Genomic DNA, 27,314 nt, shown 5'->3' on the forward strand with positions numbered 1-27,314 from the left:
GTAGTTTCTTACTGAGGATGATGGTGTTAAGCTGATCTACTTGTTTTTCACTCTCTTGTACCTTTAGGGTTTTTTTGTACCTTTAGTTTTGCTTCCACCTAGAGAATCTTTTTTTTTTTTTTTTTTTTGGTTTAAGATTTTATTTATTTGAGCGAAGAGAACAAGAGAGCACAAGCAGGGGGAGGGGGAGCAGAGGGAGAAGCAGGCTCCCCACTGAGCAGAGAGCCGGGTGCTGGCTCAATCCCAGCACTCTGGGATCATGAGCGGAAGGCAGATGCTTTACCCGACTGAGCCACCCAGGTGCCCTGCGAATATTTTTCTTATAATTTTATTTCTTATAATTTTAAAAGTAATCTTATTTTTAATATGGAAACGTTTGACAGATATAGAAGTTGAGAGAATGCTTTAAGTCAACCCTATGTACTCATCACTCAGCTTCAACAAGTATCAGCTCGGGGCCAGTCTTGTTTAATCTGTCTTATTGCTCCCACCCCTTGTCAGACTTCTCAGAAGGCCTTGAGCCTCAATCTAAGGAGGGTTGAATAAATAGATATTTATATGTTTCAAGTTAAAATATTTAAGGAGGGAAGTTAATTTTAGAAATGATTATTCACAACTGATTGCTCAGAAAACAGTTAAGTTCCAGTTGTCTTGGGTTAGTAGACTGAATTCTTAACAGCATATTCACTAATGAGTGCTGTGGTGTGGGTTTCCTTTAATATGACACGTAGTGGACAAAACAGTGAAATGATTATGAAAATACCAAAAGTTTCATAAGCTCTCTTTTTAAGACCAATTCTTTAGAAGGTAAGTTAGTAAACCGTTTAATGGTTCTGTAGACCATACTGTTTGTTTTAGCTGGCAGAGGATATAGCTAAGGGGAAACATAGTGGCTGGATGGGAAGTCCACAGAAACAGATCTTCGTTCCATGTATTTCATTGGTATTTCAACATAATCTCATTTGCCATTTATGGAGCTTTGGTTTTGTAGCCTAGAGCAAATAGGTGTTTGCTTGCATTATCTCATTTAACCATCACAGCGACTCTTGATGTACATATTATCCTCCTCTTCTGGACAAAGAAACTGAAGTTCAGAAAGGTCCAAGGGCAACTAATAAGTGCCCCAAACTCTTAAAAGCTCACACCTTTTAATCTACAGAATCATTAGTGAAAGTACTGTAGTCCTAGTCATTTCAGATTAGAATTAGGAACGCATAAATTTGACATTTTTGCTGTTCAAAAAAGAAAACTTTGGGCAGGCAGGACTAGGTTCTCCTGCTATTATCTGACCTCTTTCGCTGATCTTGGTTCCTGATCCCACATGCATTTTGGATGTTTGATTTGGGGGTTAGAGCCATCTTTCCTGGAAGTCGCATTGAAGCACTTATTTTAGAGGTGGGAGATTATCTCTCACCCCATCTCCTAATGGCTTTTTCACTAGAAAAAGCACGTTTATAATTTGACTAGAAAAAGCATGTATATGATTTACCTGTGAAAAAACGATTTCAGATGCTGACTTGGGGCGCTGTCTCACGGCAGATGGTCTTTACCTGTATACTACTAACTCAGTTGGAAGAGGAGTAAGCAAATTGGGGTCTGGATTACATGGTACTCTCAGGTCAGTTGCATGGAACTTGCTGAATGATTTGGCTGGAACATTTCCTTCCTTATATAAATCTCTCTGAAGCAGACACCTGGGAGGCATATCCCCCCCCACACACCCCCCAAGACTGACTAGTAACTGAATAAGTCTGAACAACTTCATGTAATTTGGGTTTTCTTGGATTAGTAGACTCTTGTTCTGTTCATGCATTTTGGCTTTGTTTTGACTCTAAAGAGCTTGGTAGCCCTCAGGTCGTTGTTTCTAGCCAGAAATTCCTGTATGATCAGAATTACTATAATATTAGTGACTTCTCCATGTTGATGAATGGACATTTTTCTAGTTAAGTCTTTTTGTACTTGGATTTCACATTGGATTAACAGTGCTTTGCAGTTGGGATATAAGATCTGTGAATTGCTGCCAAAAGAAACCACAGTTTGAGATCCTTATATATATTTAATTAGATCTTTTCCCCAACTTTTTCTCCTAATTTGTTGTGGAAAATTAATATTTGCTGTAGCTTTTCAGTTGCAAAATGTTAATGTAATATATTTATTCTCCTTTAGATATTTTGCATAGTCATTTTTAAAAATTAGGTGGAAAATGTTTGTTGTAGCACATTGTGTGGTTTCGTACACTGCATGGCTACTCAGCCTCTATACTTTTTTTTTTTTCTCTGCAGAGGTTTTGTGTACTGCCGGAATGAGGAGCTGGAACCAGGATGGGTTGCTTTTGGCAGTGGTAATCTTCTCCACCGGCCTGTATCTTTTGATAATAAACCTCACTCCCTTTTCCAGGTCATTGACCAGAATACCCTTCAGGTAAAAAGAAAACCAAGATGTTGTCTTTTTATATTTTGAAGATAGTAAAGGAAGTTGCTGACCTCATCAGAAGCAATAAGAACACCGCTGATCTAATTTCCTGCCATAGTGGCATTCTTTTAATTGTCACTATTTAGGCATTCTGTTTTCTTCTGATGTCTTCGGTTTCCCCACATGATCTGTGTGAGTGTGCTCTCTAAGAGTTTCTAAGGCCTTCGACAAATTTTTATCAAAAAAAATTCTGGAGAGTCAAAGATGGTGTGTATATATACTAGCTGTCTTTTTTTTTTTTCTTTTGCCAGATCTATTGTGGGAAGGCATCATTTACTTACTTGATTTGTTCTAAACAGCCTTTCTGTGGCAGTGGGAGCCTTGAGATGAGTTTGGATAAAATCCTTACATGTTAGGGATTCTGAGCTCATCTTTAGCACTCCATGCCAGTACTTGGTGCATTACACCGCAGTCACCTGCTCTTGTTTCTTCCCCACCACCTTACGTACCTTCAAGGCTGGACCCTGTCTTACCTGTCTTTGTGGGCTTAGAATGTAGCCTGGAACCTAGCATTTGGTTGGTGATAATAGAAACTGTCCTTTCTCAGTGTCTCTGTGCCGGGCCCTGGTCTAGGCAATTTACATTTCTCCTATCTGTGAGACAGAATGATAGCAGTTTCGTCTTACAGACCAGGCAGCTGAGGCTAGGCATATCGTAAGCACTTGGCAAGTGTTTATTGTTGAGTGAAGGAATGTAGCTCCGACATTAAGGGGCTTGCCCAAGGCCACGCAATAATGGCAGCCTAAGAACTTGAACCCATGGTTCTCATCACTGGAGTTCAAGCTTTTTACATTACATTTTCCTGCCTTTCAACCAAAGATGAACTGCCTGGTTAGAGTTCGCATCTGGGGTGAATGTCCTGGGAGCAGCCCCATGCGGGACTTAAGTGGGATGCTGCATCTCCTTTTGTCTGTCACTGAGCTGTGCCTTTCCTGGTGAACAGCGACTGCGTCTCATTCACTGTCATATCTCCAAAGCACACAGTAACTGCTTAATAATTGTTAGAGGAATAAAAAGAACAAATTGACAAATAGATACCCAGTTGACTTCATTTTTTTAAAGATTTTATTATTTGACAGAGCACAAGTAGGGGGAGTGGCAGGGAGAGGGATCAGGGAGCCTGATGTGGGGCTTGATCCTAGGACCCCAGGATCATGACCTGAGCCGAAGGCAGATGCTTAACCGACTGAGCCACCCAGGTGCCCCTTGACTTCATTTTTTTATTGCTAATGCGGACAGATGAGAATATGTCCTGTATTTATTTGAAGTAGAATTATAAGCCTGGGAATTAGATGTTAAATCTTGGGACATGGTTTTTTGTGTTTTTTTTTTGAGGCAATGTCCATTTCCTCTGTTTTGTTGCAAAAACTTCAATTTTGTTCAAGAAAACCACGTTTTCGCTAAGTAGGTGATATGCACTGGAGCAATTTGGGGATATCTTAGGCCAATCAGTAGCTGTCAACTTTCTAGATTTCCTGGCACTACAAGTTACAAAGTGTGGTTACAGCAACTATGTTACTTTTAACTTTTGAAATAGATAAAACAAGTCTGGAGAAAAGCTCAAATGAGTTCAAGGGTCAGAAGTAACCTTAGGAAATGAGTGACTCACCTCGAGAGCTGGAGTAACTGAAAGTGGTTCTTACTGTTTCCGAAGGCATCTGACCTTCTCTAATTATTTCTATTTTGGGATTTTCAGTTCTGCTCCTACCCTCAGCATTTTTGAAAAACCTAGTCAGCAGTTTTTTGGGTCCCCATTTTCTCTCATTTTAAGGGCTTTTCTCTTGCAGAAAAAAATGAGTATGTAACTACACATTTAATGTGAAATCTTGCAAAGCTCATTCGTTATACTGAAACTGAAGGATGGTTAGTGTTAGAAACACATGCCTTCGTGTCTGACACAGAGAATTGTTGTTGGTCGTTTTCCTCCCAGTGGACTTGGTGCGTCTCGCTAAGCCCCCGCGTGCTGGGTGAGGGTCTTGCGTGTGCCTTCGCTTGTTTACTTTCCCCTCCCCCTCCCTCCCTCCTCTGCCTTCCCTCTGCCTTCCCTCTGCCTTCTGCCCTCTTTTTCACTTCCTTCCATATTTATTGAATAACTGAGTTAGACTCTCAATTAGGTGCTGGCATATAAAAGTAAATAAGATATAGTCCCTGTCCTTTAAATATAACTAATAGTCTGAAATTCTTCTTCAGAGGAATAAGGAAAACTTAGGACATTTCAGCAAGTACTATTTCTCTAAAGCTTTGTCTTTAATATTTGATAAAACACACCTGCTTAACAGATTCGGGTATTTTTAGCTTCTTTTATCTGTCGCATGGCCCATTGAATGAATTTTTATATTTGTCATGTAATTTTCATCTCTTAGAGATAGCAGTTTTATTTTGACCAGGAAGCCTATTGGATTCTGATCTTGGACTTAATAGCATTAATGGTGAACTGCTAGAATTAATCAGAAATTGTATGTCAGCCTAATGATGTTTTCTTCCCTTTCGTGTCCAGGTGTGCCAGATGGTGCCCATGCCAGCCAATCATCTCCCTGTTGGCAGCACCATGAGCACTGTGCACCTTTCTTCAGATGGTACTTACTTCTATTGGATCTGGTCTCCTGCCAGTCTGAATGAGAAAACACCGAAGGGACATTCTGTCTTCATGGACATTTTTGAACTTGTGGTAAGATTCACTTTCTCATTTTGTATCTTTGCAGAGAAATTTCCATTTGCTTTCTTTTTGTATTGGTTTACAAAGGACCCAAGAAAGTTGGAGTATGTACAGTGTGTCCACTCTTGCCTCAAAACTGGCTTTTCTTTTGGATTTCTTTGAAAGTTTCTTTGTTTGGAGTTGTATGGCACAGATAAAGCCAAGCTTTCTGAAGGTTAATCTGGCAACAGAGTGCAGATAGTAATAGTTAATGTGTAGACAGTGGAATTTTTAAGTAGGAATGCTCATGGGGCTTGTTGGAAACTTGGAACTAAATTGCAATGCCAAGATTGGAACTATAGTAGATATTGGGAGTCTCTGAGAGTGAGGACAATTAAAATAATGAGAAGGCATTCATTCAGTAAATACTAGCTGACTGTCTACTGTGAGTCAGGCAGTGTTGTCTTTAGGTGGTGGGAATACAGTGATGGGCAAGGTGAGCAGGAACCTTGCTCTAATGGAGCTTGTATTCTGCCTGGTGGGTGGGTTGGAGCGGGTAGTGTTGGAGTGACAAAAATTTAACCATAAAGAAGTGAGCAAATAAGCGGATAAGATGATTTTAGGTAGCGAAGGAAAAGTCATAGTTAACCAGATGAAGAAGTTGGGGAATGGGGAGAGTAGAACATTCTAGGAAGAAGAGACCACAGGTGCAAAGGCCCTGTGGTAGGAGTAAGCATGTGTGTTTAGGAAATGACAGTGGGCCAGAGTGGCTGGAATACAGAGGGGAGAGCTTAGTGTAAGAAGAGAATAGGAGCCATGGAGTCTGGAATTGCACTTGTCTACTGTGGTAGCCTGTAGCCACATGTGGCTACTTAAATTTAAATTAGAATTAAATAAAATTAAAACTTCACTTGCTCACTCACATTAGCCATGCTTCAAGTGCTCAGTAGCCACATGTGACTGGCTTTTGTATTAAACATCAAAGATCTAGAACATTTCCATTGTTGGAGAACTGTAAAAGAAAAAATTGCCCAAAGCCAATCTGTGACAAAACATTTTTTAATGATGTAATTTACAGCCTCCTTCTGGGAAGAAATTCATAATCCTGGAAAAAAAGCCCACTGAAGTAATTTTTGAATAAATTTTGGTAGTATTTAAACTTCTTCTGGGAAACCTGTCACCGATCTGCCAGCTAACTATCAATCAGGAGTCTAATATAGAGTACATTCTCTTTTTTTTCTATCTAGTTTCTCAGTTTAATCATCATCTTTTTTATAAGTTGTTCCAGCCACAGTGAGTCTTTGAATTGGTCTGCTAGAGATTTTACTACTTGAACATGTGTTCATAATTGTCAGAAAAGCTTTTTGTTGTTGTTGTTTTTAACAGACTTCCCAGCCGGCTATGTGATCTAGGTCTTTATCCTAAGTATAATGGGAAAACATTAAAGAAATTTCCCTTTATCTGATATGCTTCTGTTAAGTTAAAAGAAAAAACTGTATCAAAGAGCTACATCAACATGGACCAAATCTTCAGGTAGCACATCCGGGCTCCTCATGAAAAGTGAGAGCCCCTCACCCTGGTCGCTGGCAGCTTCTCGTAGGTGCTCACTTTCATGGTTTCCCCTTTTCCTTCTTCTGGTGGTTGCCTTCATTTCTCTAATTAAAAAATTTATATTGCTGTTTTTTGATTTTTGCACTCCATATATTTCGTGTTATTTTTCTCCCTGCGATAGACGAGGATTTGGTCTAATTCCTACTCTTTTCTTCTTCCTCATAGTGCATTTATTTTATTAATTTTAATTCCTCTTTTGGTTATCTTTGTAACTTGCAGTGAAACCTCTTTCTCTTGTTCCTCAGCTCTAGGCTGCATCTCTCATTCCTCTTCTTCAGGAGATGGAGATAGTGTCCCTTCCTGTCTTAGTGTGGGGCAAGCCTAGACTTGAAGTGCGTGTATGTTTAGGGGAAGACCAAGAGGAAGAGAGATGAGTCATTCCTACCAATCTTAGAGAGTCTTGGGAATTGGAGGCATAAGGTGTGATGTAGAGCCATGGTAAGAGGCGTATAGGCTGAAAGTTACTAAAAGCAACTGTCCTCCCCTTTGCTGATGTACACATTTGTACTCAGATACTGGCTGCCTAGGTGAAAGACTGGACTTTATTTTCTGAAGAAACTGAATGACTCTGGAAAAAAGATTTCTGTGTATGGACACTGGTGTTCATTTAAGGAAAAGGCTTGCTGCCCTAGTGAATCACCCACAAGAAGTGAGTCTTCCAGTAAGCAAGCCTCAGCCATGTGCACAGCATTCCTGATTAGTGCTGAACTGTTTAAAACAAGAGCAGATACCAAAAAAACAAGACAATACAAAACAAAAAGACCCACAACCCAGAAACAAAACAAAACCAAAAAACCCCAATCCAACAAAACCCCAAACTTTGAAGAGGTATATGTGGAGGGAAGGAGGAATAGATTATAAATATTTTGCCAACTTTTTTTTTTTTTAATTATTGAAGCCAGGTGATGGGTGCATGGGGGAGCTTGTTATTATTCTTTTGTATACATTTAAAAAGTACCATATTAAAAATTTTTTTAAAAAGACAAACAAGGATCTCTAGACCAATGAGGAAAGTCTTCAATATGAAAATTGAAAATCAGGAAAACAGCCAATAGCAGTAGAATAAAACTTTGTAAACACTAACTATGTGAGCTCTGAGATCTTGCTTTCATATAACAACACAGGAGGTCATGAGAAAAGATCAGAATGAGCAAGAGCTCCTGGAAATTAAGACTATGGTTGTCAACATTGAAAAAAATGGTTAAAGATAAGAAATCTCCCAGAAAGTAGGACAGAGTAGAATAAAGAACAGTAAATACGAGAGAAGAGATTAGATGGATTGCTCCTTACATTTTTTTTTTTTTTGAAGTCATAGTAATAGGATTTCCAAAAAGAGAACAGGAAACAAAGAGGACGACATGATCAAAGCAGGAGTAGAAGAGAAACATCAGACTAAAGGACCCTGGTGTCTAGATTAACTGGTATCTGACACAGTGAATGAAAAATGCCCACACGGTGGCACATCATCCTGAAATTTCAGATGATCAGGAGTAAAGAGAAGGTTCTGAAGCTTCTAGAGATAAAATCCTTTACAAATGAGGAATAAGGAAAGCCTCATCCTATTCAGTAGCATTAATGGATACACAAACGGAGTGGTGCTCTCAAAATTGAGGGAAACTGATTTCCAGCCCAGAAGTTAGTCATCCAAAGGGTCCATCAAGTGTAAAGACAACAAAGGTATTTTTAGACATACAGTCATACAATCAAAAGCCCATACCTGCCCTGGAGGAAATAGAACAACTAAAATAGCCTCTGTCAGTGGCATGAAATGAAAAGTTGGGGCTGAAGGAACCTGCGTTAGATTACAAGAACAACCTTTGAATCATTTTTGGAGTCTGAATCAAACCATTAAACGTTTTAGAGACAGTTCAGAATTTGAATATAAAATGAATATTAAATGAAACCAAAGGATTATTTTTAATTTCTTTTTAAAGTATGTGAATTGTGGTTCTATAAGAATGTCCACATTTTTAGAGATGCGTAGTGAGGTATTCAGAAGTGAAATTACATGTCTGAGATACGCTTTTTAAAAATTTTTTTAAAAATATATGTATTAAGATGTATTCATTTGAGAGAGAGAGAGAGAGTATAAGCAGGGGGAGAGGCAGAGGGAGAAGCAGACTCCCCGCTGAGCAAGGAGCCCAACATGGAGCTCCATCCCAGGACCTGGAGATCATGACCTGAGCTGAAGGCAGATGCTCAGCCATCTGAGCCACCCAGGCGCCCCCTGGGATATGCTTTAAAACGCTTGAGCAAGGGCGCCTGGGTGGCTCAGTTGGTTAAGTGACTGCCTTTGGCTCAGGTCATGATCCTGGAGTCCTGGGATCGAGTCCCACATCGGGCTCCCTGCTCAGCGGGGAGTCTGCTTTTCCCTCTGACCCTCTTTCCTCTCATGCTCTCTATCTCAAATAAATAAATAAAATCTTAAAACGCTTGAGCAAAAAAAGCAATAGGTCAAACCAGTGTGGCAATATCTGGATTGTAGTTGAATCTGGAAGGAGGTTCATTAAACTATTCTCTATTTTTGTATGTTTGAAATTTTTCATCAAATAAATTAAGCATCACTAGCCACTAGTTCAGCAGCTTCTAAAATGCTGACTTGGGAAGCTAAACACAAATCTCTGGCTCACTGCTTCTGGTACGTCTGTGGAAAGGAACACTGTACAGCCATTAAAAAGTATGAGGCAGATCTGCATAGACCAAGTAGATTAATTGCCAAGTTACATTTAGTACAAAAAGCTAGGTTCAGAATACTGTATTCACTACCTGTTGTGTAATAAAAGTTGGGGTGGGGGGCGGTTCTTTCTGCAATTGTCCTCCTACATTAACAGCTTTCCTTTCAACAGTTCATTCACCGCCGCATACAAATACATTAGAGGAGATCCTGTCCTGTAGGGAAAGAAAAACAAAAACTACTCCCTTGACCCGTACCACCTCCACTCTCCTATCTTTGGCTTCCTGTTATAGCACTACTTTTGAAAGAGTTTATTCTTACTGTTTTTATGTCCTTTCCTTCCATTCTGTCTTGAGCCTGCTCCAGTCAGTCTTGTATCCTCACCCCTCACCACCAGAACAGCTAGCTCTTCATGTCGGCCAGGGACTTGCACCTTACTGAGTTCAAGGTCAACTTCCTTGTCTTTTTACTTGACCTTTTAGCAGTATTTAATGTGGTTTATCATGCCCCCATTTTGAAACTGTTTCACTTGGCTTGTGGGACTTCCCATAGGACTTCTGCCACTGGTTGTTCCTGCTCAGGCCCATCTTCCCTACCTCTCAACAATTACGTGCTTCCGGACCTATTTCCAGGATGCCTTCCGTCGCTGTCTGCTCTTACTCCCTGGCTGGTCTCCTACGGTCATGTAGCTTTAAACACCTCTGTACTGATGGTGCTCAAATCTGCTCAGCCAGAACCTGTCCCCGGAGCTCTGGCTGCATATCGATGTGGGTGTGATTTGTATGTGCACAGGACATGAGACTTTTCCAGTTGGAAGTCTCATCATCACTGCAAGCTAAATATGCCCCCAGCCATATTCCTGATTTTACCCCAGAGCTTCTCTTCCTGGAAGCTTTCCCTTCTCAGTTGATGGTGTCTGTGTCCTTCTAGTGCTGGCTAGAGACCTTTAGTGTTACTTTTTTTTTTTTTTTAAAGATTTTATTTGAGAGAGCATGAGTGGGGGGAGGGGCAGAGGGAGAAGCAGACTCCCTGTTGAACACAGAGTCCAACTGACTGACTGTGGGACTCAATCCCAGGACCCCCAGGATCATAACCTGGGCCAAAGTCAGATGCTTAACCAGCTGAGCCACACAGGCGCTCAAGACCTTTAGTGTTACTCTTGAATCCTTTTTTCCCCTCCCAAATTCCATGTCTAGTCAGCAAATGCTGCCTGCTCCACCTCCAAGGTGGGCCCCTTCTTCACCTATTATCTGCACCTACAGCTCTCCGTCTCACGCACTGCGCTAGCCACAGCCGGCCTCCTTGCTCACCTGCAGACACACCTTGGGGCTGTCGTGCTGGGCTGACCTCTCCCAGATAAGCATGTGACTTGTTTTCACTTTTTTTAGGTCTCTGCTCCAATAAGCACCTTATTAAAAAGACCTTTCTTACCATTCTATAGAAAACATTTTATATGTGGGGCACCTGGGTGGCTCAGTTGGTTAAGTGACTCATGATTTTAGCTCAGGTCATGATATCTGGGTCATGGGATCAAGCCCCATACTAGACTCTGCACGCAGAGTGCTGAATCAGCCTGAGATCCTCTCCCTTTCTCCCTCGGTCCTTCCCCACCCCACCCCACCCCGTCCCTTGATTCCCACCCCCCACCACTGCACTCTCACACTCACTCATGCATGCACTTGCTCTCTTTAAATAAAATAGAAATTATGAAATTAAATCCCATCCCTTTTACCCTGCTTTATTTTTCTTTATAACTCATTACTATCCATCTGTTTGCTTATCTGTTGACTGTCTGCTTGGCCTAGAATGTCAGCTCCAAGAGGACAGGAATTTGGGTCTCTCTTGTTGACTGTTGTGTCCCCAGCACCTGGAATAATGCTTGGCACACAGTAGATATTTACAGAATATTCGTTGGATGAATGGAAGCATCAGAAATTTGGTTGCCTCAGGGCACCTGGGTGGCTCAGTTGGTTAAAACATCTGACCTCCCCTTCAGTCATGATCCTGGAGGTCCTGGGATTGAGTCCCATGTTGGTTTCCCCACTGAGTGGGGAGTCTGCCTATCCCTCTCCTTCTCCCTCTCCCTCTCCCCCTTCCCTGTTCATACTCTCTCTCTCAAAATCTTTAAAAAAAAAAAAAATTGCCTGTAGCAAGGCTTGCTTTCCATCATCTTTTTGTTTTAAAAGTTTAAAAATGGGCTTAAAAATTTTAATTTTTTAGTAATCTTTGTCAGTGTGGGGCTTGAACCCCTGAGCCCAAGATCAAGAGTTGCATGCCCCAGGGATGCCTGCTGAGCAGAGAGCCTGATGTGGGGCTCGATCCCAGGACCCTGGGATCATGACCTGAGCAGAACACAGTTGCTTAATGACTGAGCCACCTAGGCGCCCTGTTTTTAAAATTTTAAATTATTGAACAGATAATAAAGTCATCTTCAAAATTGACAAATTATAGGTCTTAGCTATAGTCCTCTGATGAACTGCCCTGGCCAAACCAGACAAAAAAGCTTATCTATAAAATGAGGGCTCTCCAGTAGATGATTCAAAGCGTTCGATCCCTGAAATTCTCCACCCCCCCAGCTTTACTGAAGTATTGCTGACAAATAAGTTTTTAAGGTGATGATTGGACGTATGTGTATATTGTGAAATGATTGCCATAATCAGTTGTTAATATCCGTCACCTATGTTTACCACATTCATGTCTGCGTGTATGGTAGCATTTAAGGTACGCCCTTGTACCTTTTAAGTACACATGGGGACTAGCTGTAGTCACCATGCCAGACGTTAGATCCCTGGAGCTCACTCGTTCTCTAACTGAGAGTTTGTACTCTTTGACCGACATCTCCCATCTCTCTCACCCCACAGCCCCTCGCAACCACAGTTTTTTCTGTTTCTGTGAGTTTGACCTTTTTTTATCTTCCAAAGTGAGATCATACAGTATTTGTCTTTCTCAATCTGATTTATTCACTTAGTATAATACTCTCAAGGCCCATCCATGTTGTCCCAAATGGCAGCGTTTCCTTTTTTAAAAGGCTGAATACTAAAATTCTTTACTTTTCTGCTTCATGAAAAATTTTGGTTTCTAAATATAAATATTTGCTACTTAGATGCGGCTAATGATAATTATTGGAAAGAATTAGGTTTACTATGAATTATGGTTTCACCCAGATAACTTGGAAGTACTGATAAATTTCTTTCCAAATTTAGTGATGGTTACATTGTTTTGAATACTTTTTAATAATCTATTTACATAGTTATAAAAATTCAAATGATACAAAAGTCTCTCACCTACCTGCCTCCTAATTCATTTTCTTCCCTCCCCAGGGGCAAATAATGTTAACACTTTCTTCTGTATTCTTCCTAAAATGAACATGTACAAATACACATGTACATTTTTTCCTTTTCTGTTTTTACACAAATGGTAATTTGTTATACTTTTTTTTAAAAGTAAGCTCTGTGCCAGCATGGGGCTTGAACTCAAAACCCCGAGATCAAAAGTCGCATACCCTACCAACTGAGCCAGCCAGCCACCGCCTCCCTTTAAAAAAAAAAAAAAAAAAATTAAACTCTGCGACCATGTGGGGCTTGAACTCACAACCCTGAGGTCAAGAGTCACACGTTGTACACATTGTGTACCTCATGCAAGTGAGTAGTTAGTGGTGGTGATGGGTAAGGTCAGATAGGTAGCCAGGGCCGTTTCATGTAGGGCCTTGCAAGGTATTTGGATTTTATTCCAGGGGACATGGGGAGCTTTTAGAGCGTTTTAAGCAGGATCTGGTTTTAATAGTTCATGGCAGCTTTTGGGTCAAGAATAAAGCAAGATTTAAAGATTCTTAAAGAGACTAAATAGCTATAGAAGAGACCATATGTTTTATAATCAGGAGAGGAATTAAACATATATTTTTTGAGAAAGCATGAGCGTGAGCACAGGGTTGGGGGAGGGGGAGAGAGAATTTCAAGCAGAGTCCATGCCCAGCACGGAGCCCCACACGGGACTTGATCTCACAACCCTACGTGACCCGAGCTGAAATCAAGAGTTGGGCACTTGACCGACTGAGCCACCCATGCTCCCCCAGAAATTAAATATTAAAAAACTATTTTTGGCACCTCAAATACCACCAACTTCTTCAGTTGTCATTTCTTATGAAAAATCAGCTGAGTTTGATCTACAAAATAGGTGTATTATTGGTATTTAGGATTGAGGGAAAACTGAAGGATTGAAGCCTGGCTAAAATGAATAGGTAATCAAAGCAGGATCTAACTGGCTGTGCTGGTCTCTCCAAATGATTTCTCATTAACTCACAATGGAGTAGAGAAGTGATCATTATATAAAGTCGACTTTAGGCATATAATTAGGAGTACAACATGAAGGGAATATAGAGAATACCCTGTCTGACTAACTACTAATATGAAACAATCTCTGACTTTGGGGGAATTTCAGTTATCTTCTCAACAAACGACCTCAAAACTAAGTGACTCCAAGCAGTAATGACTTAGAGGTTGGTGGGGCTCAGTTCTGTGGCAGTTCTTCTCTGTGTGGTGAAGCTGAGGTCACCCCTGCAGCTTCATTCAGCTTGGAGCTTGATTGGGGCTTTAATAGTCAAGACCGCCTCTCATTCTCTGGCTTTTCAAGAGCACAAGTGCTCCTCAAGCCTCTGCTTGCATCATGCTTTCTGATGGCCAAGGCCAGAGTCCATGTGCGAGGGAACTAAACGAGGGCATGACTCCAGGATGCATCAGTGTGATAGCCTGCCACTTGGAGTCACAGGCTTTTAAAATTTTAAGATACTTAGACTCTGGCCTTTAAGACTGCAGTATAATGGAATCTTCTATAACTCCTTTTTTACCTTTTCAGTGCACAGTTTTTACATCTTCTGTTTTGTTCTGAGGTCTTCCTGCCTATACATACTCTCTATAAACTGCTATTCTTTAGATAGATTCGGTGATCATCTTAGTGCTATTTTGTCCTCTTTATGTCCCTTCTTAAACATATGGTCAGCATAGTAATGGACACTTTTCCCCACAGGTTTATTATTTCCTTTAAATTATGATCTGGATAACTGAAATGCCCTCCAGTCATCGGTATTAATCCAGTACCTACTACGTCTCTTTGGGTAGCAGGGTAACAGGCCTTTGTTTTAAAGGAGCTCACATTAGGGTAGGGAGTTAGTAAGAACAAAACCATTTCAGCTAATGATAAATAAAAGAAGCGAGAAAATAAAACAGGACGATGTGATTGTGAGTGGGGCGGAGGTGGGGAGCTACTTCAGTTCACCCGGCAGATCCGGTCTTTCTAAGGAAGGACATTGGATCTGAGACCTGAATGATAAGCAGCCATCCATCCTGATGGATAGAGTGACCAACCATCCCAGTTTACCTGGGGCTGAGACGGTCATGGGACTCGGTGCTAAAACCAGGACAGGCCTGGGCAAACTGGAATAGTTGTTTAATCCAGGAAGAGGGAACAGCAAGTCACAAGGCCTGGAGTTAGGAGGAAGCTTGGCATTTTGGAGGTGTGACAGAAGGCCAGTGCAGCCTAACACATAGTGAGAAAGGGTGAACAGAAGCCGGCGAGGCTGGGAAGTCCGTGGAGGATGGACTGTGTGGGCCTTAACAGTAGTTTGAGTTTAAGTGTCTTGGGAAGCCACTGCAGGGTTCTGAGACCAGAGGTTTTGTTTATGTTAGTGAATGATCATTGGCTGGTGTGCAGAGAGGAGAGCATGAGGCTTTCAGGGTGGAAATAGGAGGCCAGTTAGGGAGGCAGCCAGGAGGGAAGCTTCTTGGCACTACTAACTCGCTGCTGCTTACTCCTCTTAGGCTCTTTCCCTCCTTTCTAGATCAGTCACTTTTCCGTCCTGAGGAGCTTCTCTGCCAAGTAGAGGTTCCCAGATTTACCACTCTGTGCACCAAACTGCAGCCCTCGTGCCCCACCCCCAACCCCGTGCTTTATCAGCTGCTTGGTGTTTTCACAGTACTTGAACACAATGGCATAGTTTTTTTTAAGGTCTCCATTGATTGTTCTCATGGGGCTGGATTGGGTAATGCTTTGAATGCCGAGCTTAGAGTGATTGATTTTTATCTTGGATGCCTTTGAAGGGTTCTTCCTAGAGTTGTGGGACATAAATAGAGCTATGCTTGGTAAAGGTTGCTCTAGCCGGAGGGTGGGGGGGAGACCGATGTGGATGTGTTACATTTTAGGCGATAGTAGGCTATTCGAGAGGAAATGCCGGGGAGTGAGAGGCAGTCAGAGAGGGTGGGACTGGATCTCAGTAGCAAGGATGGGTCTGTTTATAGGAACGTGGGAGTCACACCATGAAGAGGTGGGATTAGATTCAAGTGAGGACGCTGGTTTGTTTATTCAGCAAGGCATCAAGTATTTATTGCTGTCCCTTGAGTGCTGAGGATGTTATGGTGAATGAGGCAGGCAGAGTCCCTGTTCTCGGGGAGCCGGCATTCCATACGGCTGGGGGAGGTAGAAGAGCAAACAGTAAATGAATTAATGAGTGAGATAACTTGAGAGAGCAGTAAGCGCTGTGTGGGTAGCAGAACAGGGTGATGTGCTCTGGCTTGGGGAGGGGTGGAGGAGATTCTTCTTTAGATTGGTAATCAGGAAGGTCTCTTTGAGAAGGTGATATTCTGAGACCTGAACGATCAGAAAGAGCCAGCCACAGGAAGATCTACGGACAGATTGTCCAGGCAGAGGTCTTAGACGCCAGAGCCTGGGTCTAATCCTAGGCAAGCTTCTGTTTCAGTAAGTGGAGATGTGGAACCAAAAAATAGGAGAGCAGGGAGGGCAGGGACTGTGCTGGTTCTGCTCACTAGCAGAGTACCTTACACGGAAGTAAGGGTTCGTATTAAAAAGACATAAACCAGGATTGTGTTCCACCAAAACTGAGGGGAGAGAACCCCAAGAAGGCTGGCAACGATGGCAGAGCCCATATGGAAGATAAGGAAGAGGTAGATGGTTTTGGTTTCAGGTTATGCGTAGACCATCAAGGACGTCCACTTGTTAGAGGGGGTGGAGTTAAGTGCCTCTAACAGGGGAAGAAATAGGGGCAAGGAAATAGCATTTTTGGACTCTCCAAGAAATCCTTTCTCTTATCACTTGTGAGTGTGTCATAAAAGTCTCCCCAGCTATGTGCAGCCCTCTCTGGGACCTTTCCTGGCTGTGCTTCTGAATTTGCTTGCTTTTTCTTGCTGCTTCTCTGTTACCAACCTTCCACATTGGACTCCTTTGCTTTTTATTGGCTTCTGTTAAGCCTCGCTCTCTGCACTCGTATTCCCTCTTTGTACCTCACAGCATAGGCCAGTCCCACTTGCCTTTGCTGGTGGCACGAGTTTCTGAGGCTCTAGCCAGATCCAGGAGCTTGGGTCTAGGAGGAGGCAGGAGGTGCAGAAGCTAGCTGCATGAGACGTAGTTTGAGACATTTCACCAGTGAATGGAAGTGGAGAAAAGGGAGGGTGCTTCAGTGGGCCACCAAGGTTGAAGGTCTGTGTGTACTTGAAACCAGCAAGAAGGAAGACATAAGGGAGACTGACGGTAACGGGGCAGAAGGGAGTTAATTAAGGGAGCAGTTAGGAGGCAGAAGCGGGAGAGTTAACCTTAAACTGTAGGATGTAAATGCACTTCTTCCTCTGAATTAAGAGGAAGGGAAGGATAAATGAGGCTGAATACAAATATACTTGAGTTGGAAGAGAGAGGAGTGGGAGCAGCTTCCAGTAAGAGGTCTGGATCTTTTTAGCAAGAAAGACTTCTAGGTGCTCTCCTTAAAATCAAGCTTGAAATTGAAGGAATTTTGGAATCCCCACTGCAGAGATTCTGCTGGGGAATCAAGTGTTGAAGGAAGAACTGCCGAGCACCAGCAAGGATCCAGCTGATGTTGGCATGTATTTTTAGCAGACAAAGTCTGTCTTTCTCCAGGATTGCTGTTCCAGTGCCCAAGCAGCTGGGGCTAATGTTAACTACTGTCAATACAGAATTTGGATTTTAGCCACTAATTATATTTCGAGGCGACATTATCTTCCTAGTTGTACTTAATAGTAAATCAAAAACGGATTGATTTGTTTTCCTCTCACCTTACTTATACCTGTCAGAAGCTTGTAATTAGTGAGAGCTGCCTGTGGAATTCAATATAAGGAATTTTAATCAACAACCTTTTTGTAGAGCCTATTAAACTTGGCTCGCTAAAAGAAATAAAAATTAAAAAATTAAAAAAAATAAAACTTGGCTCGCTGCTTTTAGAATCTATGCTGTTAGGAAAAATGAAAGCTCAAACTTGCCTTTCTTTTTGTTCTCAGTAGTTTCTGTAGAACACTTAAGTTTTGAGGTGTACATCTACTCAGGTGCGGTGCAATTTTTGGAAATGTTTTTGAGCAACCAGACCACAATGATACAATTTTTGACTAGAAATCTGCTGACTTGGTAGAAACCAGTATCACTGAAGGATGACCTGTTTTTCTTTAAATGCTAGGTTGAAAATGGTGTATTTGTAGCCAATCCACTTCAGGAACGCACAATTCTAATGAGAAAAGAGGGTGAATCTGCAAAAAGCATTAATGAGATGCTTCTGAGCAGACTTTCCCGCTACAGAGCTTCCCCGTCCGCCACGCTGGCTGCCCTTACTGGCTCTACTATCTCCAACACCCTGAAAGAGGACCAAGCAGGTATGCTGCCCTTCGCCCATTCTGTTGGTTTACCTTGTCTACTCCGTTCGGCTACATATATATTTTTTAAGACTTTAGTTTTTGGAGCAGTTTTAGGTTCATAGCAAAATTGAGAGAAAGGTAGAGAAATTTCCCATAAACCTCCTGCCCCCGATGCATGCACAGCCCTCCCTGTTATCCAGAGGTGGTACATTTGTTGCAACTGGTGAACCTACATTGACGTAACATTATCACCCGAAGTCCAGAGTTTACTCTTGGTGGTGTGCATTCTGTGGGTTTGGACAAATACATGATGACAGGTCTTCATCATTATGGTATCGTACAGAGTAGTTTTACTGCCCTAGAAATCCTTCGTGCTCTAGCTATTTATCCCTCCTTCCCCCAATCCCTGGCCGCCACTGATCTTTTTATTGTCCTCCTAGTGTTGCCTCTTCCAGAATGCCCTATAGTTGGGAATCATTTGTAGCCTTTTCAGATTGGCTTCTCTCACTTAGTAATCTGCATTTAAGTTTCCTCCATGTCTGTTCATGGCTTCATACATTCAGCTTGTGGTTAGTGAGACCTGCCTCTGGAATTTGGGCAGTACTTTTTTTTTTTTTTAAGTTTATTTATTTTTAGTAATCTCTACACCCAATGTGGGGCTTGAACGCACAACTCCAAGACCAAGAGCGCATGCTCCTCTGACTGAGCCGGGCAGGCGCCCCTCAGGCAGTACTTTTTATTGAGTGCTTATGGTGTGCCATACAAAGCACTTGCCTTTATACATAGTTCACCTTTTTTATCTCCTGGTCATCCTTTTTTTTAAATTCCAAACCAATACATGTTGGCTATAGACATGAACTGGCATGAATCTATAATAATTCAAAACAGCTCTGTCTTTAACTGTAAATACCATATCATTATTAATGTAAATTGATTTCATGTTTAGCATATGCTTCATAAATGTAAAAAATTCATGTTTAGCATTGTCTTCACTAAATACAATCTTGACCAAGCAAATGAGAGGCAAACCTTCCACAATGGAGGTTGCTTTTTCTAGAATTTATCAATTAGTATTTGCACTTTAATATTTTAAAATAGATAATGCATTTACAGAGTTTGAAAGTAGAAACAATGTAAAAACGTACGTACAAAGAAATTTTACTCTCACATCTTGGCATATTATACATTTTGCCCCCACACTGCCTCCTATAGGTAATTATATTTATTAGTTTTTATTTAACCTTACAGAATTTCTTTATGCAAACACAATTAAAGACAAATTTATGTGTTCTTATTTTCCTTTTTTAAATAAAAGGTAGCCTACCAAACATGCTGTTCTGTACTTTGAAAGCAAGAGTTCTCACTGAGATAAACCCTTAAGAGGCTCATGAACATACTCCCCAAAGCTTTATACATCTTAAGTGTATCCATCCTGATTTTCACCAGACTTTCAAGGCCATCTATGACCAAAAAAAGGTTAAGAACCGTTCTCCTTGATGAGTTTGCAGATTACACCAACTATGTGACTCTACAACAAATCATGAACTGTAGTAAAAGATAAGGCTAGAAAATATGCCATATAGAAAAATGCATCTGAATTAATAGATGTTTGATGAATTTAATGCAGTTTTATGCTTTAATCCTTTCATATACTGAAATGTTGGGAAGAGAAAATGTGATTAATTTGTTGTGAGGCTATCAAATTAAATACTTATTCATATTAGAACTTAAGGATAGAATTTTATTTTTATGGGTCTCTATTATATCAAATATAAGTGAGGAAATTATTAATAGTTGTGCTAACTTGGGTATATGGATAATTTGAATGGTAGAAATACTTTGTAGAGGATGGTCCTTTTACGAAAATAAACAGCTTCCTGACAAGCTGAAGGCTTGATCTGGGTTTATCCCTTGGGAGAAAACTAAATCCTACCCTGAACAATAGAAGTACTAAAGGAATCTTTGTTGGAGAAGGAAAAATATAGGTGAAATCAGAAAGAGAGCTCAAAAGGCAAGGGTATATTTAGAACCCTGTGAAAACTGATACTGTATTCGAAGCATGTGAGCTCGTAGTTTTATGTACATTCTCTGCACATTCAGTAACATGATGTTGCTGCATAAAAATTCACCAGTTATTAGACTAAGTGACTTTTGACGATTCAGCGTTCAAAGGGTCTAGAATGTTTTCCGGGATAAACTAATACCTGTTACCATGTTTTTTTAATGTGATGTCTATTAAAACATCTTGTTGAAAATGTTATGCTCACAAAGTTGCTAATTTTCCAGTCATTGCCCCTTTTGGGTTTCTTACCTGTGGAAATGTATGCCCCTGAATCTATGGCCTGAGTGAAGAATATACTTGTTAAGGATGTGGAGTTTTAAGGGGAGCTGTTTAGAAGCACAGGCATTCAAAACAAGTATCAGACAGATTAGGTTTCACTTTTCTCATTTTTCTTATCTAAACCATCTAAAGACAGTTTTACATCTATCTGGGCAGTTCTGTTTTATACCCTGACAGCTTCCTAGGTAAAGCATTCCGATTGACCTTCTGTTGCCATTATCAGTCCTCACTAGAGTAATATGTAGGAAATCCTTAAATTTGCATTTTCAGATCTGCCAGTGAGGAAGAGAGATTAGAGTGCATTTTATACCTCTTGATTAGAAATAATAATTATTTAATGATAGTTTATGTCACTGACCCTAAATATATATATTATATATTTTATATAAATTATATATATTATAAGTATATAACATATATAAGGGATTATCATAAATCATGCAGGTATAAAATTATTCTGTTATATTGTGAAAGCTTTTGTTTTCATTAGTTATAGGTTGAAATTTCTGGCTGATTTTGTGTTCAGAGCGGTTTGTAATGAATGTTATAAGCCCAACCTGTTAAGAATTTATTCTGTATAAAATGAAAAGATGTCTGTTGGAGTGCAGTTTTGGGAAACACAAACTGTAGAATTCTTCTTTCATTCTGAAATCTAGTCCATGTGAGGATTCATTCTTTTGAGAGAAGTTTTGAGATGTAAAGGAATATCGAGTATTGGGGACATCTTTAAGAAATGTTCAGCTCATGAAACAGGGCTTGGGGCCAGGCTACTTATTTCTCCTTAGTTTACCAATTCTTGCTGTATTTTCTGAATCTGGGCATATCCTTGTTTGAATAGGGGCCCCTTCACTATACTGTAATCTGTTTTGGCAATCAAATTAATCTGGTGTCAAATACTTACCACCATTTTCATCCCTTTCACCAGCAAATACTAGCTGTGGGCTACCTCTGAAAATGCTTCGGAAGACGCCCATCTATACGTGTGGCACATACTTGGTGATGCTGGTCCCACCTCCAGGGGGATCAGGCAGCTCTGCCACTCGTTCTCTTTTTGGTGGAACAAGTGGTTTGTCGTCTCTAAAAAGTAAGTGTATTTTATTTGTAGCACTTTGCCCAATTTGTTTCTAACTTTGCAATTTGAGACTTTTCTATTAATGATGTTAAACTTCCTCTGTTAAAGTTGTTTGCAGTAGCTCATTGAAAACAACAAAACTTAGCAACATAGGTTAGGAGGAATTAAAACTATAATTTTCCTGTAAAAATTACTAGACATAATGCGTTCAAGACAATTTTAGGAAATAAAATACTCTTGCCACATTATTTACTGATGACACAGCAAGAGTTCGACCCACTATGAATAGAATTCCAGAGCTATTAAATAAGTATGTGAAATGCCTCCATTTTAGGACACATAAAATGTGAAGCAAAAAAGGTCTAATTTGGAAATAAATGTTAATTAAGTATACGTATGATTTTATAAAAGAGGGAGGCATATTATAGTAATTAAAGCATTGTGATTTTGGCTTCAGAGTAGACAAATAATTAAATGGAATAAAACGTAGAATCAAAATCAAGAGTCAAAAAAATGTTTCAGGGCATCTGGCTAGCTCAGTTGGTAGAGTGTGTGACTTTTGGGGTTGTGAATTCGAGCCCCACATTGGGTGTAGAGATTACTTAAAATCTTAAAAAAAAGAAAAAAAATTTCTTTTACATTGCCATTTTCTAGCCTTCTTACCTTAGGGACATCATTTGACCCCTCTGAGCCTCGGTTTACCCACCTGCAAAGAATAAAAGGAAAATATTATCTCACACCATTGTTTGGTGATCCTATGCAATAAAGTTATGTTAGAGTATTTCTAAGAAATAGCAAAACCCCAATTGTTCCTTTCATATATGGTAAACACTTTTTTGTGTTTTTCCTTGAAATTTGTTTAGACACACAAAATTAAAATGTTTTTAAAATCTTTGTTTTCATTCCCAATATTTTCATATTCTGTCCTTTCAAAATAATTTACAGTTATCCCATTAAAGGACTATATTTCACATGTAGCCTTTTAAATTCGTACTCTAAGCCTGAAGATATAAATTTGATCTCAGCAGTTTATGCAACATCATGTATCTAATATCAACCTTTAGGCCATTTCAAGTACATTCAACACATTGCATGTGTTTGGGATTTAGATACTCATAACAACTCAGTGCTCTGCCTTTAGAATCAAATTGGTTGGACTTTTTCTCAACAGCTTGTTTTCTCTAACAATTCACGTGACCAGGATGTCCCTTTAGCCCTTGAATAAATGATAACAAATTTACTCTTAGTCTCTTTTTTTAACACTAGCTTTATTGAGATATAACTTACGTACCATAAAATCCACACCTTTTAAGTCTACAGTTAGTGGGTTTTAGTATATTCAGAATAAATATATTTAAATATATATAAATATATATATAAATGGAACCATCACCGTTATCTAATTCTAGAACATTTTCCATCATTTCAAAAAGGAACCTCCCTCCCATACCCATTAGCAGTCACTCCCCCTTCCTTCCCCCTCACCCCAGCCCCTGGCATCCACCCATCTACTTCTGTCTGTATGGGTTTATCCTTGGACTTCTCATATTTACGGGATTACATATAATATATGTGCTTTTGTAACTGGCTTTTTTTTTTTTTTTTTAATGTTTTTAAGGTTCATCCATTTGGTAACAGGAATCATTACTTCATTCCTTTTTATGGCTGAGTTATATTCCATTGCATGGAATACCCCATTTTGTTGACATTTGGATTGTTTCTACTTTCTGGCTATTTTGAGTAATACTGCTATGAATATTCATGTACAAGTTTTTGTGTAGGCACGTGTTCACTTCTCTTGTGTATGTACGTAGTGGTAAAATTCTGGTCATATGGTAGCTATATGTTTACCCTTTGGAGGGATTGCCAAACTGTTTTCCAAAGTGGCTGCACCATTTTACGTTCTCATCAGCAACATAAAAGGGTTCCAATTTCTCTACATCCTCGGTGACATTTATTTTCTGCTTTTCTTTTTTTTTAAATTTTTTATTGTTATGTTAATCACCATATATTACATAATTTGTTTTGGTGTACTGCTTTTTAAAATTATAGCCATCCTAGTGGGTATGAAGTGGTATTTCATCTGTGGTTTTGATTTGCATTTCCCTAATGACAGATGATGTTGAACATCTTTTCTTGTGCTTATTGGCCATTTGTATGTCTCCTTTGGAAAAGTATCTATTCAAATCCTTTGTCTGTTTTTAAATTGGGTTATTTGTTTATTTACCATTAGTCTTATTAAGCTCTTTTTAGTCTCCCTGGCATGGCTTTGTCACTCAGTTGAAATTGGCCCCATTTGTTTAAAGCAGGCCTTCACGGTGCTATTTTTTCATGAGGCTATAGCATACATAGTTATTCTATTTTAGGCCAACAAATCAGTAAATGCTTAAATTTCTTCTGTGTCCTGTTTCATATTGGTCGCTGTCAAGGCTACTCAGTAAGTGCAAGTGGTGCTTGCCTCGAGGAGCTCCTAGTCTGGTCGGGAGAAATGTCTGTGTGTGAAACAATTAGAAAATAATGTGCAATGCTGTATCACCACCTGAACCGTAGGGAGCAGACGAAGTGCTGCAGAATCTGACAAAGAGGGTCATTGCAGAGGGGGGTAGAAAGGAGATATATCCTGAGGTCTTGAGTTTAAGTCATGAAAAACAGGTATTATGCATATACGTGGCCAAGTTGGGGAAAGACTATGCATGGCAAACACAATGAAAAAGAGATTTGGGAGGATCGTTTGTTGGTGGGCGGGTTGGCACAGTGGAAAGTTTTTGAAAAAGACAGTTTTTTGTTTTTTTAAAAGATTTTATTTTATTTGTCAGAGCACAAGCAGGGTTAGTGGCAGGCAGAGGGAGAAGCAGGCTCCCCAGTGAGCAGGGAGCCCAATGCAGGACTCGATCCCAGGACCCTAGGATCATGATCTGAGCTAAAGGCAGACGCTTACCCGACTGAGCCACCCAGGTGTCCTGAAAGTACAGTTTAGATGATGGCTTGGATCAGGCCTGATGAGGACCTGGATTACAAAGGGGATGGGAATAAGAAAAAGGAACTCTAGAGACAGTGCTAGAATTTTATGTTTGAAAGTGGGGAAATAAAAATAGTACATATGTGCTGGTGCAGTTCCTGTAGAAATGTTTTAACTTAGTTAATCTTCACAATAACAATATAAGGTAGGTACTTCTATTATCTGCACTGTGTATATGAGGAAACAGAGGTTCAGTACATTTTCCAGGGTCACACAAAAGTGGTAGAACTGGAATTCAAACCCAGAAGCCTAGAGCCCATGCTTGTTATCACTGCACTATTCTGTGTTAAGGGAAAAGGCCAGTGTCTCCCTAGTTTTAGAGTAGTGCTTCAAAGGACAGCAACCTAGCTGTGTTTGAGTGTCCATTAATCTTTATTGAGCAGCAACTATATATAAAGTTTTCTTGTAAATGGTATTACGTAGTGATGTTAGTGATCATAATTCCTCTTGCAATGATAATCTATATTGAAAATATATGCAAAAGTTGCCATTTTATTTATTTTTTTTAAGATTTTATTTATTTGAGAGAGTGTGAGTGTGGGGGGAGAGTTAGAGGGAGAGAAAATCTCAAGCAGACTGCTTGCTGAGCACAGAGCCCGACGCAGGGTTCAGTCTCACAACCCTGAGATAATGACCTGAGCCGAAATCAAGAGTCAGACGCTCAACTGACTGAGCCACTCAGGTACCCAGCAAAAGTTGACATTTTAAAACCATTTTGAAAAATAGGGCTCCCTCTTTAGGAGGACATTTGTGACTGTTTTTTTGTGTGTGTGTTTTTTTTTTAAGATTTATTTATCTATTTATTTGAGAGACCACGCAAGCAGGGGGGAAGGGCAGAGGGGGAGAGAGAGAGAAGCAGATTCCCCGCTGAGAGTGGAACCTGACAGAGGGCTTGATCCCGCAACCCCGAGGTTACAACCCAAGTTGGGTGCTTAACTGACTAAGCCACCCATTTGCCCCCTTTTTTTGTGTTCTTATGTTTGTATTCTATCTCCTCATTGTTAGCACCAACAGACAACAAAAAAGGTGTGATTTTTATGAAAGTCTTGTTAAGAGCTTAAAGTTTAAAATTTGAAAAGTAGACTATCATTGTGAGGCTTATTAAACAGCTTACTATTTGTTTCCAAAGTCCTTGCCTCTAGCTTGGTGTATAATATTTCTGATGGTCAGTTTACAAGTCGTGCCGATCTCATAGATGCTGCTGGAAGCTCGTTGGGGCGTGGTGCTCTTGTACCAGGATTGGGTAAGAAATGCCCACTTTTCCTTAGAAAATTCAAACTTTTAGCAATTTCTCTCAAAAAATCTTGCCAATTCCTTTTTCTTGTAAGAAATAATTTTTTGATGCTACTGTTTAATTCTAAGGATCAAAATAAGAAACACCCATGGGTGACATTCCTCTGCATAAATTGCTATTGAAGATACTGTCCATTAGGTTGTATGATGATGCCCGTAGCAAATTCTTCTCAAAGTTCATGCTATGAAGAGGTTTATTTCCCATGAGGCATTGGTATGCTTCTTATTGTTAGGAAATGAACATTATGCAATATATTGGATTTTCTCTTTGCCTTGGCTCCTAGGAAGCTCATCTTTAAGTTTTGGGCTTGGTTACTAAGGCTTTTGCTGTGTGTTAATGTTCACTACTCCTGTTAATACCTGTGTTTTGGGTTAAGCCACTTAAATCGTTTTGGGAATTAAAAGGGTCACAAATAAGTTAGTTACTAAGAACTGTCTATTCCATGAGACCTATTCCATTCTCGCACAGGAGTTAAAGTAGAAATTGAGTCCTACTTGAGTCCTACCTTCTTGCTGAGCCCCAGTCTAATGCTTTGCCAGATAAATATATGGGAATAGGGACGTGGATTGTCAGCAGCGGAGAGAGTTGCCCTTCCGTTCTTTAGCCGTGCTTTGGAGGAATATGTATATAGGCAGATGATGACGTGGCAGTTGAGTGAAGTGTGCTTTTTTTGCAGGCGCCTGTTATGATACAATGAACAACATGCTTTGGACGTGCTCAAATGATTATATTGATCAGTGGTGTAATCCAGGGAACCAGGCCTTCCATTATGTTTGTCAGAGACTTGGAGTCAGCCACATCATCACTGAGCCCAAAGGTGAGGTGCACTCATGGTCTTACAGGAATAGATTTTTTCCGTCATGAAATATGAGAAAACACACATAGCCCAAGCAACAAAATGTGTCTGCAGCTTTCCCACTTTGAACTTGAAACCTAGTATCCTTGTTGCCTGACTGGTTTATTTTAGTTTTCTTAAGATTTATTTGTTTAGTTATTTAAGAGAGAGAGCATGATCAGGGGGAGGAGCAGAGGGAGAAGCAGGCTCCCCACTGAGCAGGGAGCCTAGTGTGGGACTCGATCCCAGGGCCCTGGGATCATGACCTGAGCCGAAGGCAGATGCTTAACTAACTGAGCCACCCAGGTGCCCTGCCAGATTGTTTTATGATTAAATAAATATGTAAATAATAGAGGACTTGAGACTGTTTTAGAGAAAACTGTTAATGTCACTCTGAAATTGTCAGAACTTTGGTGCAAAAGTTGATTCTTTATTTGTACTTGCCATGGGATCATTTGCCATTTTAATGTTTTGCATTGATAACTTATTTATATACAAATTTAAAATTAGAATAACCAGTAAAGGATCTGTATTTCTTAAGTTACTCTTTTTTTTTAAAGGATTTATTTATTTGACAGAGAGAGACACAGTGTGAGAGGGAACATAAGCAGGGGAGTAGGAGAGGGAGAAGCAGACTTCCTGTGGAGCAGGAAGCCCAATGCGGGGCTCGATCCCAGGACTCTGGGATCATGACCTGAGCCAAAGGCAGACGCTTAACA

At 40.3% G+C, this 27,314-nt stretch overlaps 1 protein-coding gene across 12 annotated transcripts in view; it reads left to right on the top strand.

Moving 5' to 3' along the window:
* Positions 1-27,314, top strand: part of HECTD4 (HECT domain E3 ubiquitin protein ligase 4) — a 184,685-nt gene that overhangs the window by 60,250 nt on the left and 97,121 nt on the right. For all 12 annotated transcript variants that reach the window (XM_073881102.1, XM_073881107.1, XM_073881104.1 and 9 more), the window contains exons 5-11: positions 1,510-1,618; positions 2,283-2,421; positions 4,970-5,140; positions 17,860-18,052; positions 21,301-21,459; positions 25,596-25,709; positions 26,437-26,577. In XM_073881102.1, coding sequence (XP_073737203.1) covers positions 1,510-1,618; positions 2,283-2,421; positions 4,970-5,140; positions 17,860-18,052; positions 21,301-21,459; positions 25,596-25,709; positions 26,437-26,577 — 1,026 coding nt within the window. The remainder of the gene's footprint in view (positions 1-1,509; positions 1,619-2,282; positions 2,422-4,969; positions 5,141-17,859; positions 18,053-21,300; positions 21,460-25,595; positions 25,710-26,436; positions 26,578-27,314) is intronic.

Source organism: Callorhinus ursinus, unplaced genomic scaffold, assembly GCF_003265705.2.
Source record: "Callorhinus ursinus isolate GAN/ISIS: 27379988/994484 unplaced genomic scaffold, GSC_fseal_2.0 scaffold41, whole genome shotgun sequence".
Classification (NCBI taxonomy): domain Eukaryota; kingdom Metazoa; phylum Chordata; class Mammalia; order Carnivora; family Otariidae; genus Callorhinus; species Callorhinus ursinus.